Raw genomic sequence first — 13,278 nt, forward strand, 5'->3', positions numbered from 1 at the left:
TGAGAGAGAGAGAGAAAGAAGAAAAAGAAGAAGAAGAAGAAGAAGAAGAAGAAGAAGAAGAAGAAGAAAAAGAAGAAGAAATAAAAAAGAAGAAATAAAAAAGAAAAGAAGGAAGAAAGAAAAGAAAATTGGGACATTTGGCTTTCTCCAATCTTGCCTGTTTTCCACGATCTTTCAAATATCATTGACAGTGGCTCAGTAAACATTGCTGTTTGTTTTTTGTTTTTGTAACTATGAATTTAATGTATCTAGGACAAGTGAGGCCTATTTTCTTGATTGATGAGTCCTTGGCTGGGATCACCATTTCATGAGAGGTCCCAGTCCTGCTCAACTCACTCCATTGCATGGGTACTCTCCCACCTCTCAGCCCCCCATCCCCAACCCTTTTTCCATAGTCTTTTAAAGTTTTGTCTTCCCTATTAGAATGTAAGCTCCCTGAGAAAAGGAAAAGTCTCATTTTCTTTCATTTGTATCTTTAGTATTTAGCACATTGTTTGGTACATTGTTCATGCTTAATTAATGCTCTGTCTATCTATCTGTTAGTATTTCTGTCTACCTACCTATCTCTCTGTCTTTCCTCTCCTCTCCTCTCCTCTTCCTCCTTCTCTCTCCCTCTCTCCCTCTCCCCCCCCCTTGTTAAAGCATCAGTCGATCCCTGAGACTTTGTAGAGAGATGATACTTCTGGATTCCATGGGAGAAGATTGTAGGAGAAGCTGGAGAAAAGAGAAAGACTTGAGCCTGAGGACTTGAGGAAAGGAAATTATATAGAAGGGATTTAAATTAGTAACATAGGTCAGAAATTGAATATGGGAAGGAGAAATGGAGGAAAATTTAGAGAATAATCTCCAGGTTCACATACTAATGCAGATTCTACTTCCAGAATCCATTCTGTTGAAAGATGCAAGATCAAGGACAATTTCTCTCTCTCTCTCCCTCCCTCCCTCCCTCTCCATTTGTCTATTTACCCATCTATCAGATCTTTGGTTCATCATTTCTGGTGCAAAGGTCACTCTCCTTGGCAGAGAAAATGGAAGCAAAGTAAGCAGTGGGTGGCTCTGCCCTTTTCTCTCTCTGTTGTCATTATCATCACCCCACCATTCCCCCTCCCCCCCAGCAAAGGGGAAGATCTCCTTTCTTTCTACCTTTTTATTTTCCTAATCTAGATTTTCAAACCCTAGCCCTTTTTGTGGTCCTTCATTTTCCTTGCCAGCCTCAGCTTATTCTCCCCTCCAGCACTTCTGACACAACTGTTCCAGGACGCTCTTAGTTATGCCACACTCTTCTATTCATCTCCTTTGTTGCTGTGCCACCTTGAAGAAATTATTCCTTTGGGTTAAGCCTTCTGCTTTCCATGGGGGGAGGGGTGGAAGGGAGGTGGGAAGAGGTTGTTAAAAAGGCAAATCCCCAGGGGAAGGAGAGTCCCCCTCCCAAGCCCCAGAACAGTGGGAATGACATTTTCATGGGATTTCTTAGAGTTGGAAGGCTGGGGAAGGACGAAGTTATTTATTCCAATGCCCTCATTTTACACGTAATTAAATGAAGACTCAGGTAGGCAGCTTGATTTGTGTTGTTGATAGAACCTGGAATCAGGAGTCTCAAGTTCAAATGCTGACTCACTTAGACACTGCGTGATCATTGGCAAGTTACAACCTCTCAGAGTCTTAATTGTCTCATCTATAAAATGGAGATAATCCTACTTGCATTGCCTATCTCACAGAGCTGTAGAAATGGGATTTGTTATACAATTCTGCTTCCCCCCCCACAACCTTGCAGAGTTTAGAGACTATGGGTGTAGAATATTGTCAGAATTGGTTATGTTTGTTGTCTAACTGCTTCTCTCTCTCTCTTTTTTTTATTCTTTGTTACAAGGGGTGGTTTTCTGAGGAGATGAGGAAGAACTGAATTTGGAAATGAAGATAATGTAAAAACAAAACAGATCGATAAACATTAAAAAAAGAAAGAAATGCGAGCTATTTTCACAACACTTATTCAGGGTCAACTGGGTAGCAAAGTGAGATTTTAAACCAGACCTCCTGACTCTAAACCCAGTGTTCTTTTTACTTCACTGGGGTGTCTGCTATCAGGCAACTATACTCTAAAATTGGCAGGAAGGGTTGGCCTGAGGGGGCATCATCTGAAAAAAAAAAAAAAAAGGGAGGCACTGTCTTTCCAGTCTTTGCATCACAGTTCACATGTATTTTGGCCATAGTGGGGAGGGAGGGAACAGGAGCCTGAGCAGCTGGTACTGATTGAACAGGAATTCAGGGCCAAGTTCTATTTTATGACCTACCGTGCCCCTCCCTGGGAGTGGGAACCACTCCAAAGACTCTGACCTGGGCGGGTGAGCTCCTATCTGTCATTGCTGTCTGGGGTGCCCATGGGACCATCTATCCGCTCACTCCCGCTCCCCACACTGCTGCTGCTACTGTTCCATGGTGAATATCTTCTGGGCTTGAGTGGCCCATCCCCGGGAGACTGCTCAATTGTAGGGGCGTCTCCAGCCCTTGACCCCTTCTTTTGTGTATGCCTTGACCTTCCGTGGCCTTTTATCCCTTCCTTGGGAGGGGTTCCTGGAAAACTAGATTGCCACACAATCTGGGGGGTACCAGAGTGGCTGGTGAGGGGAGTGAGACTGGATGGTCTATCCAGGGCAGTAATGAAGATGTAGGGTGGAAAGCTGGGAGAAGATCCTTTTGCCTTGGCCTGGTCTCCTTTCCCTGGCAGCTGGGATGAATCCATTCCCCTCAGCACTTCCCAAGTCTGGGGATGCTGAAATGGTAATTCAGACCCTAACCTCTTTCCTTCTTTTTAATCTCCTTCAGGTGTCCATGGGAACAGCCTGCCAACAGGTAAGTTGCTAATCCTGGAAAAGATAGTGAGAGCAGTCAGTCTGTTGGCCTTGCCTCTGGGACAGCAACATGGAGAGCCCAATAGGGGAATCAGCTGTACAGTGTCATAGAATTAGAGGCCCTGGCTTCAAGTTCCACTTCAGATACTTGTGTTCTCTTAGACAATAGATAATTCTCAGATAATTGTGTTCTCTTAGACAAACCTTATCACCTATCAGTGCTTCCATTTCCTTATCTGTAAAATGAGTAATGCTTTACTTACTACCAAGTGTTATTTGTGAAGAAGGCACTTTGGAAACCGTGAAGCACTATGTGACCTAGAAGTCTTACCTGAGGGCTAGGGGTTTAAGAATCCTTGGGTCCTGGGAGGGGATGGTGGTTTGTAAGGAAAGAGTGGGGAATAGGAATGGGTTAGAAGAGCAGGGAGGCCTCTGGGATGTCAGGGGGTAGTATTTGGGTAAGAATGGCCAAGAAGTCCAGTGTCAGAGAGGATGGTGAAGACTGGAAAGAGCCCGACTTTTTGAGAGGGAAATGAGGCCTAAGGGGAGATCCCAAAGCCTAAATGTCCCATGTTACCTGGGTGTCCTGGTAAGCTTTCTCTCTTTCAACAGTGTGTGGAACCCCTAAAGTAAGTGGGAGAATTATAGGAGGGCAGGATGCCCAGGAAGGACAGTGGCCATGGCAGGTCAGCCTAAGGATCCTCACAGGGCGACATATCTGTGGAGGCTCTCTCATTCATCCGAGCTGGGTGCTGACTGCAGCTCACTGTGTTCAAAAGTGAGTAAGGTCCTTGGCAAGTTGAGCTGGGTGTACCTAATCCTACCAGTGGGCTGTGGGGGGCAGGGATATCTTAAACCTTTACCCCCCCACCTAGAATTTCCCACCCTAATCCACAATTCCTGGGCTATGTACTTTGGGGAAAGGGCAGCAGAGGGGGTGGAAGGAGCAGGAGGAGGGAACAGTCTTTTCAATCATTCTCTTGTACTCCTTAAGATCCACACAGTCTCCAGGGAACTCCATTTCTCCTAGGTTCCCCTATTTAGGCATGGATGCCTTTCTCCTGGTCTCAATTTTCTTATGTACAAAATGTGAAGTTTTAACTTAGATGACCTCTAAGGTCCCTTCCAGGTCTAAATCTATGATCCTATGAGCCTTCCTTTATCTTTAGTGCCCCCAAAACAGGTGGGGGAGCTTTCAAAGTAACGAACTATGAAAGGTGGAGAAGCAGGGTAATATAGGGGAAAGGATCTTATTCTAGGAGTCAAGTGGTTGATTGTTGTCCCTACTCTATCATTTCCTGGCTCTAAAACTTCAACAATCCTAGTTCTTGAGGACCTTACTTTCTAATAGGGTAGAGAACAAGTAGGTATATAAATATAAAGAGCATAAATACAAACCCTAAACCAAATAGTTAAATCCCAGGTAACTTGAGAGGAAGAGCACTGATCTTTTTATTAAGTTTATCAGCCCTTCAGCTGCTCTGGTCTTTATTTCCCTTCTAGTTTCCAGCAGCCCTCATTCTATCAAGTCAGGTTGGGAGAGCTGAAGCTGTATACAGACTCAACCAATTCCTCCTTTGCATCTGTGAGAAGAATCATCATTCACCCTTCCTACAAATGGGGAAGCAATAACCTCAAAGGGGACATTGCACTGCTACAACTAGACTCCTCCTCTCAGATCACCCCTGTTTGCCTCCCAGCACCCCAGACCCAATTCGTTAATGGCACTCTGTGCTGGGTGACTGGGTGGGGAAAAACCAACACAGCAGGTAAGCCAAGGCATAGGGTAAGTGTGCTTGCCCACCTGCTAATCCCCAGGCCTGAGTATTTACATCTCTGAGCCCTACCTAAATGCTACCTCCTCCTCTGAGCAGTTCCTGATTACACCAGTACATAGGAATCTCTCCTTCCTTTGAATTTGTGTAGCCTTGGCTATCTGTTCCATGAATGCAGCCCTGATTGAACGCGGCCTGTTACTTAAGGACATAAAGTAGTCTCTCCAGATACTATATTCCTTGAGGACAAGGATTACATAGTATAAAGGGTCTGTAGCCTAGGCAGGAGACTTGGTTTTGAGTTCCAACTCTACCACTGTCATTGCGCTTGTTCAGTTTTCAGTTGTATCCGACCTTTGTGATACCATTGGGGTTTTCTTGGCAAAGACACTGGAGTGGTTTCCCATTTCCTTCTCTAGATCATTTTATAGATGAGGAAACTGAGGCAAACAGGGTTAAGTGACTTGCTCAGGGTCACACAGCTAGTAAATGTTTGAGGCTGGATTTGAACTCAGGAAGATGAATCTTCCTGACTCCAGGCCTGGCACTCTATCCACTGCACCACCTAGCTATCTCATCTAACTCCACCATTTAGTGTTCACAGAACTCCAGCTCCTCTAGATTTCCCTTACCTTAGATAAGTCAAAGGATACAGTATCCTAGAGTTGGGAAGGACCCTAGAGATTGTCTAGCATAGCTTCCCAAAGTGGGCGATATCACCCCCTGAAGAGTGCTGGAATGAGCCAGGGGGGCAGTAGTAGCCTCGGGTGCAAATGGGGGGGGGTGTTGAATAAAAATAAGGGGGCAGTGGAAGCATAAGGAAAGAAGAAAAGAAAATTTTGAAAAACCATTCATAAATGTTTCATCTGTTGTGTAACAGAATTAAAGTCATAGTGATTACATTATGTTCTAAATAAACACACAAAATGCAAGTTATAACCAATCAGTGGTCAAGTCTGCTAACAAGTCTTAACAAGCAAGTGTTGGCAGGTGGGCCTCTCTTGCATTGTCGGAAAGTCCAACATGCATTGGCAGGAATATGTGCATGTAATGACTTGTTTATAATATGATACTATATAGTTACATGATGCAATATTGTGTCATCAAAATTTCAATGCAGGAAAAACCCCACAAATTTACAATAAATTATTAAATTTAAGATGTCATTTTTAAAAAAAAATTATTCTTTTTTTTGAAATGATGCAAATTTTAAAAAATGGTTAAAGGGTTAAAGAAAGTAGATTTCCAGGGAGATGTTGGGTAATTTTTTTTTTTGAATCGTGGGTGGTAGAGCAAATAAGTTTGGGAAGATTCTAACACAATCCCCTAATTTTATAGATAAGAGAACTGAGGACCAAAGAATGAAAGTGATTTGTTCAAAGTCACACAGTGAATTAGTGACACAATCCGATATATATTTTTGTGGTATTGATGTTATATCCTAGGACAGTCAGTGACTTAATAGTTAACAAAAGTTTAGTAAACACTTGCTTTTTTGCCAAGTATTGTGCTAAGTATTTGTGATCCAAACAAAGGCAAAAAGTCATCTCTGCCCTCAAGGAGCTTACATTCTAATGATGAGACAAACTGTAAATAACTAGGTACATCCAAGGTTCATACAGAGTAGATGGAAGGCAATTTGAAAGGAGGAAGCAAGAAAGGTGTCCCCCGGAAGGTGGGATTTGAATTGAATCTTGAGCCAAGGATTCTAAGAGGTGGAGGTGAGGTGGGAGAAGGCTGCAGGCATGGATGGGAGGTGGAGTGTGTGAGGAAGAGCAAGCAGAATGATGTAGCTGGATCATAGAGCACTTGGAGGGAGACAAAACAGAAGGGGACCAGAATGATTAACTGATTTATTAATTATGGCTCTTTCTCATCTTTCTGCTCTGAAGGTTAATCATATGGTAGTATTAAAAACCCTGTAAGTATGTCACTACAATCAAGTCTTGACTGAGCCTTCATCCCCATTGTGGGGGAGAAAAATAAAAAAATACTTGTATTTCCTTATGGACCCTGGGAGAGCAGAGCCATAAGTATGAATCCAGCTTCTGGGTCAAATCCAGGTGGAGAAGGGGGCAGATAAATGGCTTTTCCTGGGGCTGCCTTTCCTCCCTCCTATGGAGCCTAGGAAAAGTAGAATTACATATGTACTATTCACCTAACAGGATTGTCATGAAGAAAATGTCTACATTTTCAAGCACTATATAAAATTGTTTTTTTTAAAGTACTATAGAAATGTGAGTGTAATTATCTAGTGAAGAATCTTCTACTTAAAACAAATGAATACCCTAAGAATTAGAATTGTAGATATATGATTTAAGAATTGGCTATTAGTTTCCTCCTGCTGCCAGACATTAGAAACATGGTAACAGCTGTTTCTATTATTACAAGAGTGTTCTGAGGATCAAATAGAATAATACACAGGAAATATCCCAAAAGTTTTAGTGCAGTTTTAAGCTTTAATAAGTTCTGAAGTAGAAATGTGACAAGCATACAAAAAAAAATCAAAGGTATTTTGAATATTTTAAATTTTAGAATATTGATATGTTTCTTATGAAAATTCAACATAGCTACCATCATATGCTCTAGTGAGTCTATATATCACACTAGTTGATTTTTTAAATTTGTAAAAATTTTCATCAGCTGCTATTCCATGACTAAAAAGAATTTGTATTATATTTGTAATCTTAGCCTTAGGGTATTCAAAGAATGAGGTCTTGATGCATACATGACAGCTTTGATATGATCACACACACAGAAAAGCCTAGTGGGGATATATCAGGTGACTGAAATGACCTTTTCTACTGATCCACTGGTCTGAGAAAGTGTCATCCAGAAACTATCAGACATAATGCACGAGTGTCCCATTTTGTTAAAATGAAAATAAAAAATGTATCACTTAATTTACAAAGTAAATACATCTAAACAAAGTTTCAAATGATTAAAAAATAAGTTTGAAGCATTTATACTTATGAAATCTTTAAAGTTTAAAACTAAATTAAGTATTTTGGGGCACCCTGTAGAAGGTGCTTTGCAAACTTTAAAACCCTCTATAAATGTTGGCTATTATTACCACCACTACTAATATTGTTATTGCTTAAAGGTGATCCTTCACAACACTGTTGTGGGTATCAGATGAAGTAATGGATGGAGGAGTACTTTGGAAAAATATTATGCATGGGTTAGCTATTGTTTTTATTGTTATATTATCCTGTTTTTTCTCCTTTCCTGATGTGCTGTAGGATCCTAATACGGGCTTATCTAATGGCCTTGAATTTTTCTACAAGTCTTGGCTGCTGGAGTTTCCCCTCCTGCTAGAGGTTCAGGTAGTAGCCCGGAGTGGAATTCCAGACCTGTACCTCCATCTGCCTTCAGGGCATCTTAACCTGGACGTTAGGCAGGCACCATAAGCAGTGACCCACCAGTTTAGATCTCTCCTTTAGGGGGAGATACTGCTCCTCCTCCTAACTTGACTATTTCTTCCTATGATACCCCCTTCTATCTAATCTAATCTCTCGTGTTCATAAATTGTGGTGTTATCTTCCACCCTTTCCTTTTCAATTTAATCCAATACAGAGTCCCGTCAACTCTACCTACAGATTACTTCTTATGATCAGTCGTCGCATTCTCTGGATTCTCTCTGCCACCACCTGGGACAGTTCCATCATTACTGCCTGTCCACACTATTGCAATCACCTTCTGATAGGTCACTCCACCTCCACTTTTTCCTCCTTACAATCTATCCTTTACACCCAAGGGCAGACTTTGCTTCCTTATTCATGGATCTGGTTATGTTACTTCTCTGCCCCAAACCCTTCCATGATTCTTTAACACTTTATCCTTAATGCAACGCCCTTCACCAACTAGGCTTCACTGTTCTTTGTGGTAGTATCATTCAAACCAGACTGGACTGCCTGCCATCTCCCAAATATACTTGGTGTTTTCCTGTCTGTTTGCTTTTGCTCACACTCTTCCTAATTCCTGCAATGCCTGCCTTCCCTATCTCCACCTGCTGAGTTTCCACCCATCCTTAAACTGCTGACTCAAGCGCCACATTCTCCAGGAAGCCTTCCTTGATCCCCTGGAGATGTTAATGATTATCCAGGCTTATACACAGTACTTTGCATGTATCTCTCTGATGTACTTGTCATGTATTTTTTTTTTAATTGTGTATATATCATCTGGGGAAGCTAGGTGGTGCAGTGGATAGAGCCCTGGGTCTGGAGTCAGGAATAGTCATCTTCCTGAGTTCAAATCCAACCTCAGACACTTACTAGCCATGTGACCCTGGGCAAGTCACTTGATCCTGTTTGCCTGTTTTCTCATCTGTAAAATGAGCTGGAGAAGGAAGCAGCAAACCACTCCAGTATCTTTGCCAAGAAAATCTCAAATGGGGTCATGAAGAGTTGGATGTGACTGAACAACAACAACAACAGAGGTTGACATAGGGGAATCAGAGAAGGTCTTGTGGAGGAGGTGACATCTGAACTGGGACTGGAAGGATGGGGAGGATTGGGATATGGAGGAAAAAAGGTAGGGAAGGTATTCTAAAAATGGGGAAGTCTAGAGGTGAGAATGAGTGGAAAGACAGTGGTCTTGGAGTCTTCAGTTTGAATCTCAGCTCTTCTATTTATTAAAACTTTGAGCAAATCTTTCTCCATCTCTGGGCCTTAACTTCCTCATTTGAAAAATTAAGAGAGTTGGACCAGATGGTTATTTCCAGTTTTATGATTCCATGTGATTCTATGGCGGATGCGAGGTAGAAGAGGGTAGGAGGTAGGAAGACTGGCCAATGAGGAAACCTGCTAGTGAAGGATGGCTAGGGAATAAATGAATAAATAAAATAAATATGAATAAAATAAAATAAAAATGAATAAATAAAAAAGCATTTACTAAGTGCTTTTTATGAGCCAGACACTGTGCTGAGTGCTGGGGATACAAATATATGCAAGCAATATAGTTCCTGCCCTCAAGATGCTTAACACCTCAAGGAGGGAAAGGGGAAGTGACTAGATTTTGAAAGGGTCAGGAATGGGCATGGTGATCTAGTTCTAGACAGGGTGAGAGCTCATTCACCTCTAGGTTAGTAAAGTTTCCCAGATGTCCCTAGATGCAGTTATAATTTACGATTTCCTTCACCTTAGAGCCAGTTCATAGGATCATAGATTTAGATAGGCCTTAAAGATCATCAGGTCCAACTTCCTCATTTTTCAAATGAGGAAACTGAGGTTGAGGGAGATTAAGTGACTTGACTGAGGGCCCACAGGTAGAAGGTAGCAGAGCTGAGATTCTAAGCCAGGTCTTCATACTCCAAGCCCAGTCCACTTAACCACTAGCTGGTGTTCACTGCCTCGTTGGCAAAAATCTTCTCTTTTCCCAGATGTTTCCTGGGTTTTGCAAGAAGTCCAGGTCGCCCTGATTGATGCCCAGACTTGTGATGCCCTATACCATATCAATAACCCCACGGCTTCAGGACAACCCCTGGTTTTGGATGACATGATCTGTGCTGGATATGAGCAGGGCCAAAAAGATGCCTGCCAGGTGAGAGCAGCTTCCTCTCTTTCCTCCCCCCAGGCTGTCCAGGTTCATAGACTAATAGCAGTTTCTCACTGAATGAATGAATGAATGAATGAATGAATGAATGAATGGGTGCATCATGCATATATGGGAAAAGAATTTATAAAGCATCTACTATGTGCCAAGTATGGTTCTGAATATTGGGGATAAGAAGGCAAAAGTATGATGGTCCCTGCCCCCAAAGTATTTATATTCTAATAGATGAAGGCAAGCACGTAAGGGAGGGGTGTCCAGTAGAGGAAGTTTTCATTTGTCATTCAATAAACATTTATTAAACATCTACTATATGTCTAAGCAATGGAGACAAAAGACAGTCACTGCTCTCAAAGGGATCACAGTCTAGTGGGAAGAAACATTCAAACAGCTATGTGAAAACAAGTTATATACAGGACAAATTAGAAAAAATCCACTGAGGGAAGGAACCTGAATTAAGATGGATTGAGGAAGTCTTCATGTAGAAAATTTTAGCTCAGACTTAAAGGAAGTCTGAGAAGTAACAGGAATGGTAAATAGAGCCAAAGGGCAGGGCATTGTCATGCCCTTCCAATAGTAATTTTGATTCGACTACTGTTCCCAGACCAAGAGGTAGAATGAGGGGTAGGATATAGGGGTAGTGGTATACCCACACTGTGGCAGTGTAGATGGCAAGATATCCCAGATTATTTGAGTTGGATGGATGGGAAACATGGTCTAGTAGGGCCAGCTAGATGTAGTCCTTTGGGCATGTTTGCACTAATTCACTGGCCTATCCAGCTTAGATCCAGGGTCAAATTCCAAATTGAGTACAATGACTCACTTTTTGAGGGAGGCAGTTGTCCTCTGGATTCCTCAAAGACTTTCTGAATCCTGTTTTTTTTCAAATTGGTCACAGTGTCCCTTGCCCAGCCCCTATGGATCTGAGCCTGGAAAATTCCAATCTCAAACCCTGGAATTAGAGGATGAGGTTCTCTAAAGAATCATGAAAAGCAAGGAGCTCCCATGAGGCTCTAGGAAAAATGGATCCAACTCAGATCCTGCATTCCCCTGAGATCTCACCAAGACTGATGGCTGAAGCCCTGCCTGCCCCATTCCTTTCTTCCTTATACTTCAAAAATCTGCTACCATCAACATTCTCATCTCTTTGGTTCTGATTATCACTCATCCATTTCCCTCCCCTTCCCCTCCTCCCAACCTATATACTCATTTCCGATGTCAAGACAATCATGGTTTCTAGCAAGGGTTTATCAGTGACAAGGGAAGGGCAAACATTAATGGGGATAGAACACCAGACTAGGAGACCTGGATTGGAGGCCTAGCTCTCCTGTTAACTTACTGAGTAACCATGAGTAAATCACTTTCTCAGTTTCCTCTTCTCTAAAATTAGTGGGTGATTAGATGTGTTGGGATGGAAGCTCCTGCTTCAGAGGCTCCCTAGAGGCACCTCTTGGACAACTCCTACTGGGTCACAACTTAGGGCCACCACTTACTAGCTGAGTGGCCTCAGCTAAGTCATTTCTCTGACTCTATCTATGATCCCATGATATTGGACGTGTCCAAAGTCACTCAGCTGGTAAATGGCAGAGTTGATACTTGAATCCAGGATTTCTAACTCCAAATCCAGTTTTGATTCTACCACAGCATTCCGAGCCTCACCCCTTCCTAGAAGTTATAGTAAGTAGTCATTCTCTAGAGCTGCCTCAGTCTTTTTAGAATGCTTGCAGAATTGTCCCAGTGTCCCTACAGTGTGCCTTGCTAGGAAGAAGTCTTCCACCAGATAAGGGCAGAGCTTTATGACATTTGCAATTCAATAATTCCCCAAAGTACAACAGAGAAATCATAGTTTTGCGAGGTTCATGTTAACTATATACTCTGGGACTGAATTAGACCCTGGAGTTGTTCCCTCCCCAATCCCACTCTCCTCCATATATCCACGATCTAGATGATCCAAGGTTTTTTTTTAAGTTTTTTTTTTTTAATTTTTAGGCAATTGGGGTTAAGTGACTTGCCCAGGGTCACACAGCTAGTAAGTGTCAAGTGTTTGTTCTGAGGCCAGATTTGAACTCAGGTCTTCCTGACTTCAGGGTCTGTACTCTATCCACTCTGCCACCCACCTGCCCCAACCCAAGGTTTAAATATACCTCTGTTGTGACTAACCCTGCCCCACCTTTCTCTCTCTCTCTCTCTTAGGGTGACTCTGGAGGCCCCCTTGTCTGTAAGGAGAATAATACCTGGTTCCAAGTTGGAGTGGTGAGCTGGGGAGACGGTTGTGCCCTACCCAACCGGCCAGGAGTTTATGCCTGGGTTCAGGCTTACACAGATTGGATTGAAACCACCATCAACTTTGCTCCAGATGGTCTTTCAGGGCCTGCCTATCCTACTGTGCTGCTGACACTGGTTCTTCTCAGTGTTCAATGAGATTCTTCCCACCATACCTCAACTCTGTAACTGCCAGGCATCTCATCTACCCCTTCATTTGGAACCCTCCTCAACCTCTCTGTAGCCTAGATGTTCTTCTTTGCTTTCTGACTGATGACAGCTATTTCTGTCTGGGGGATGGGAGAAGAGGATCACAAGTTGACATGCTCTGATCCAGACTTGGATCTGGTGCTAGTGCAACACAAGAGTGTAAGGAGACATGGTCTCTATCCAAAGGAAGGGAGGTCACAGGGCTAGTGGGGAAACAGCATATATGGCTCCACAATAATAGAAATGTTCATTCAGCAATATGTCAACTGTATATGTGGTCCTATCTGTATGCAGAAAAAGCTCAAGGGAGGATCACCTGGGCTAGAGTCACCAGGAAAGGCTTCCTAGAGGAAGGAATGAGCATAGAATTGGGCAGCAAGAGACCTGGAATTCAGTCCTGGCTATGTGGTCAGAGCCAAGTCATTTCCCCTGACCTTCAGTTTCCTCTTCTGTAAAATGGATGATGGTTGGATCTCACATTGTATACCAAGATAAAGTCAAAATCAGTATATAATTTAGACATAAAGCAAATGATATGATACCATGATACAAATGATATGATACCATTTGCTTATGATACCATAAGCAAATTAGGAGAACATGGAATCACTTACCTGTCAGATCTATGGATA

The 13,278-nt window shown here is 42.5% G+C and overlaps 1 protein-coding gene across 1 annotated transcript; it reads left to right on the top strand.

The window, feature by feature from the left end:
* Positions 1–2,378: 2,378 nt before the first annotated feature.
* On the top strand, positions 2,379–12,595 carry LOC114043805 (serine protease 30-like). Its single transcript, XM_027863046.1, has 6 exons — positions 2,379–2,436; positions 2,824–2,850; positions 3,462–3,617; positions 4,310–4,618; positions 10,005–10,165; positions 12,368–12,595. Exons 1-6 carry the CDS (start codon positions 2,379–2,381, stop codon positions 12,593–12,595), a joined length of 939 nt encoding a protein of 312 aa, XP_027718847.1.
* Positions 12,596–13,278: the final 683 nt, after the last annotated feature.

This window comes from Vombatus ursinus, unplaced genomic scaffold (assembly GCF_900497805.2).
Source record: "Vombatus ursinus unplaced genomic scaffold, bare-nosed wombat genome assembly UNPS02014770.1, whole genome shotgun sequence".
Taxonomy (NCBI): Eukaryota; Metazoa; Chordata; class Mammalia; order Diprotodontia; family Vombatidae; genus Vombatus; species Vombatus ursinus.

Bases quoted from the DNA above. Each gene is read 5' to 3' on its own strand.
- LOC114043805 (XM_027863046.1), top strand. From the start codon at position 2,379: ATGGGACCATCTATCCGCTCACTCCCGCTCCCCACACTGCTGCTGCTA. The intron at 2,437-2,823 runs GTGAATATCTTC...AATCTCCTTCAG, and splicing joins GCTGCTGCTACTGTTCCATG to GTGTCCATGGGAACAGCCTG. The intron at 2,851-3,461 runs GTAAGTTGCTAA...CTCTTTCAACAG, and splicing joins TGGGAACAGCCTGCCAACAG to TGTGTGGAACCCCTAAAGTA.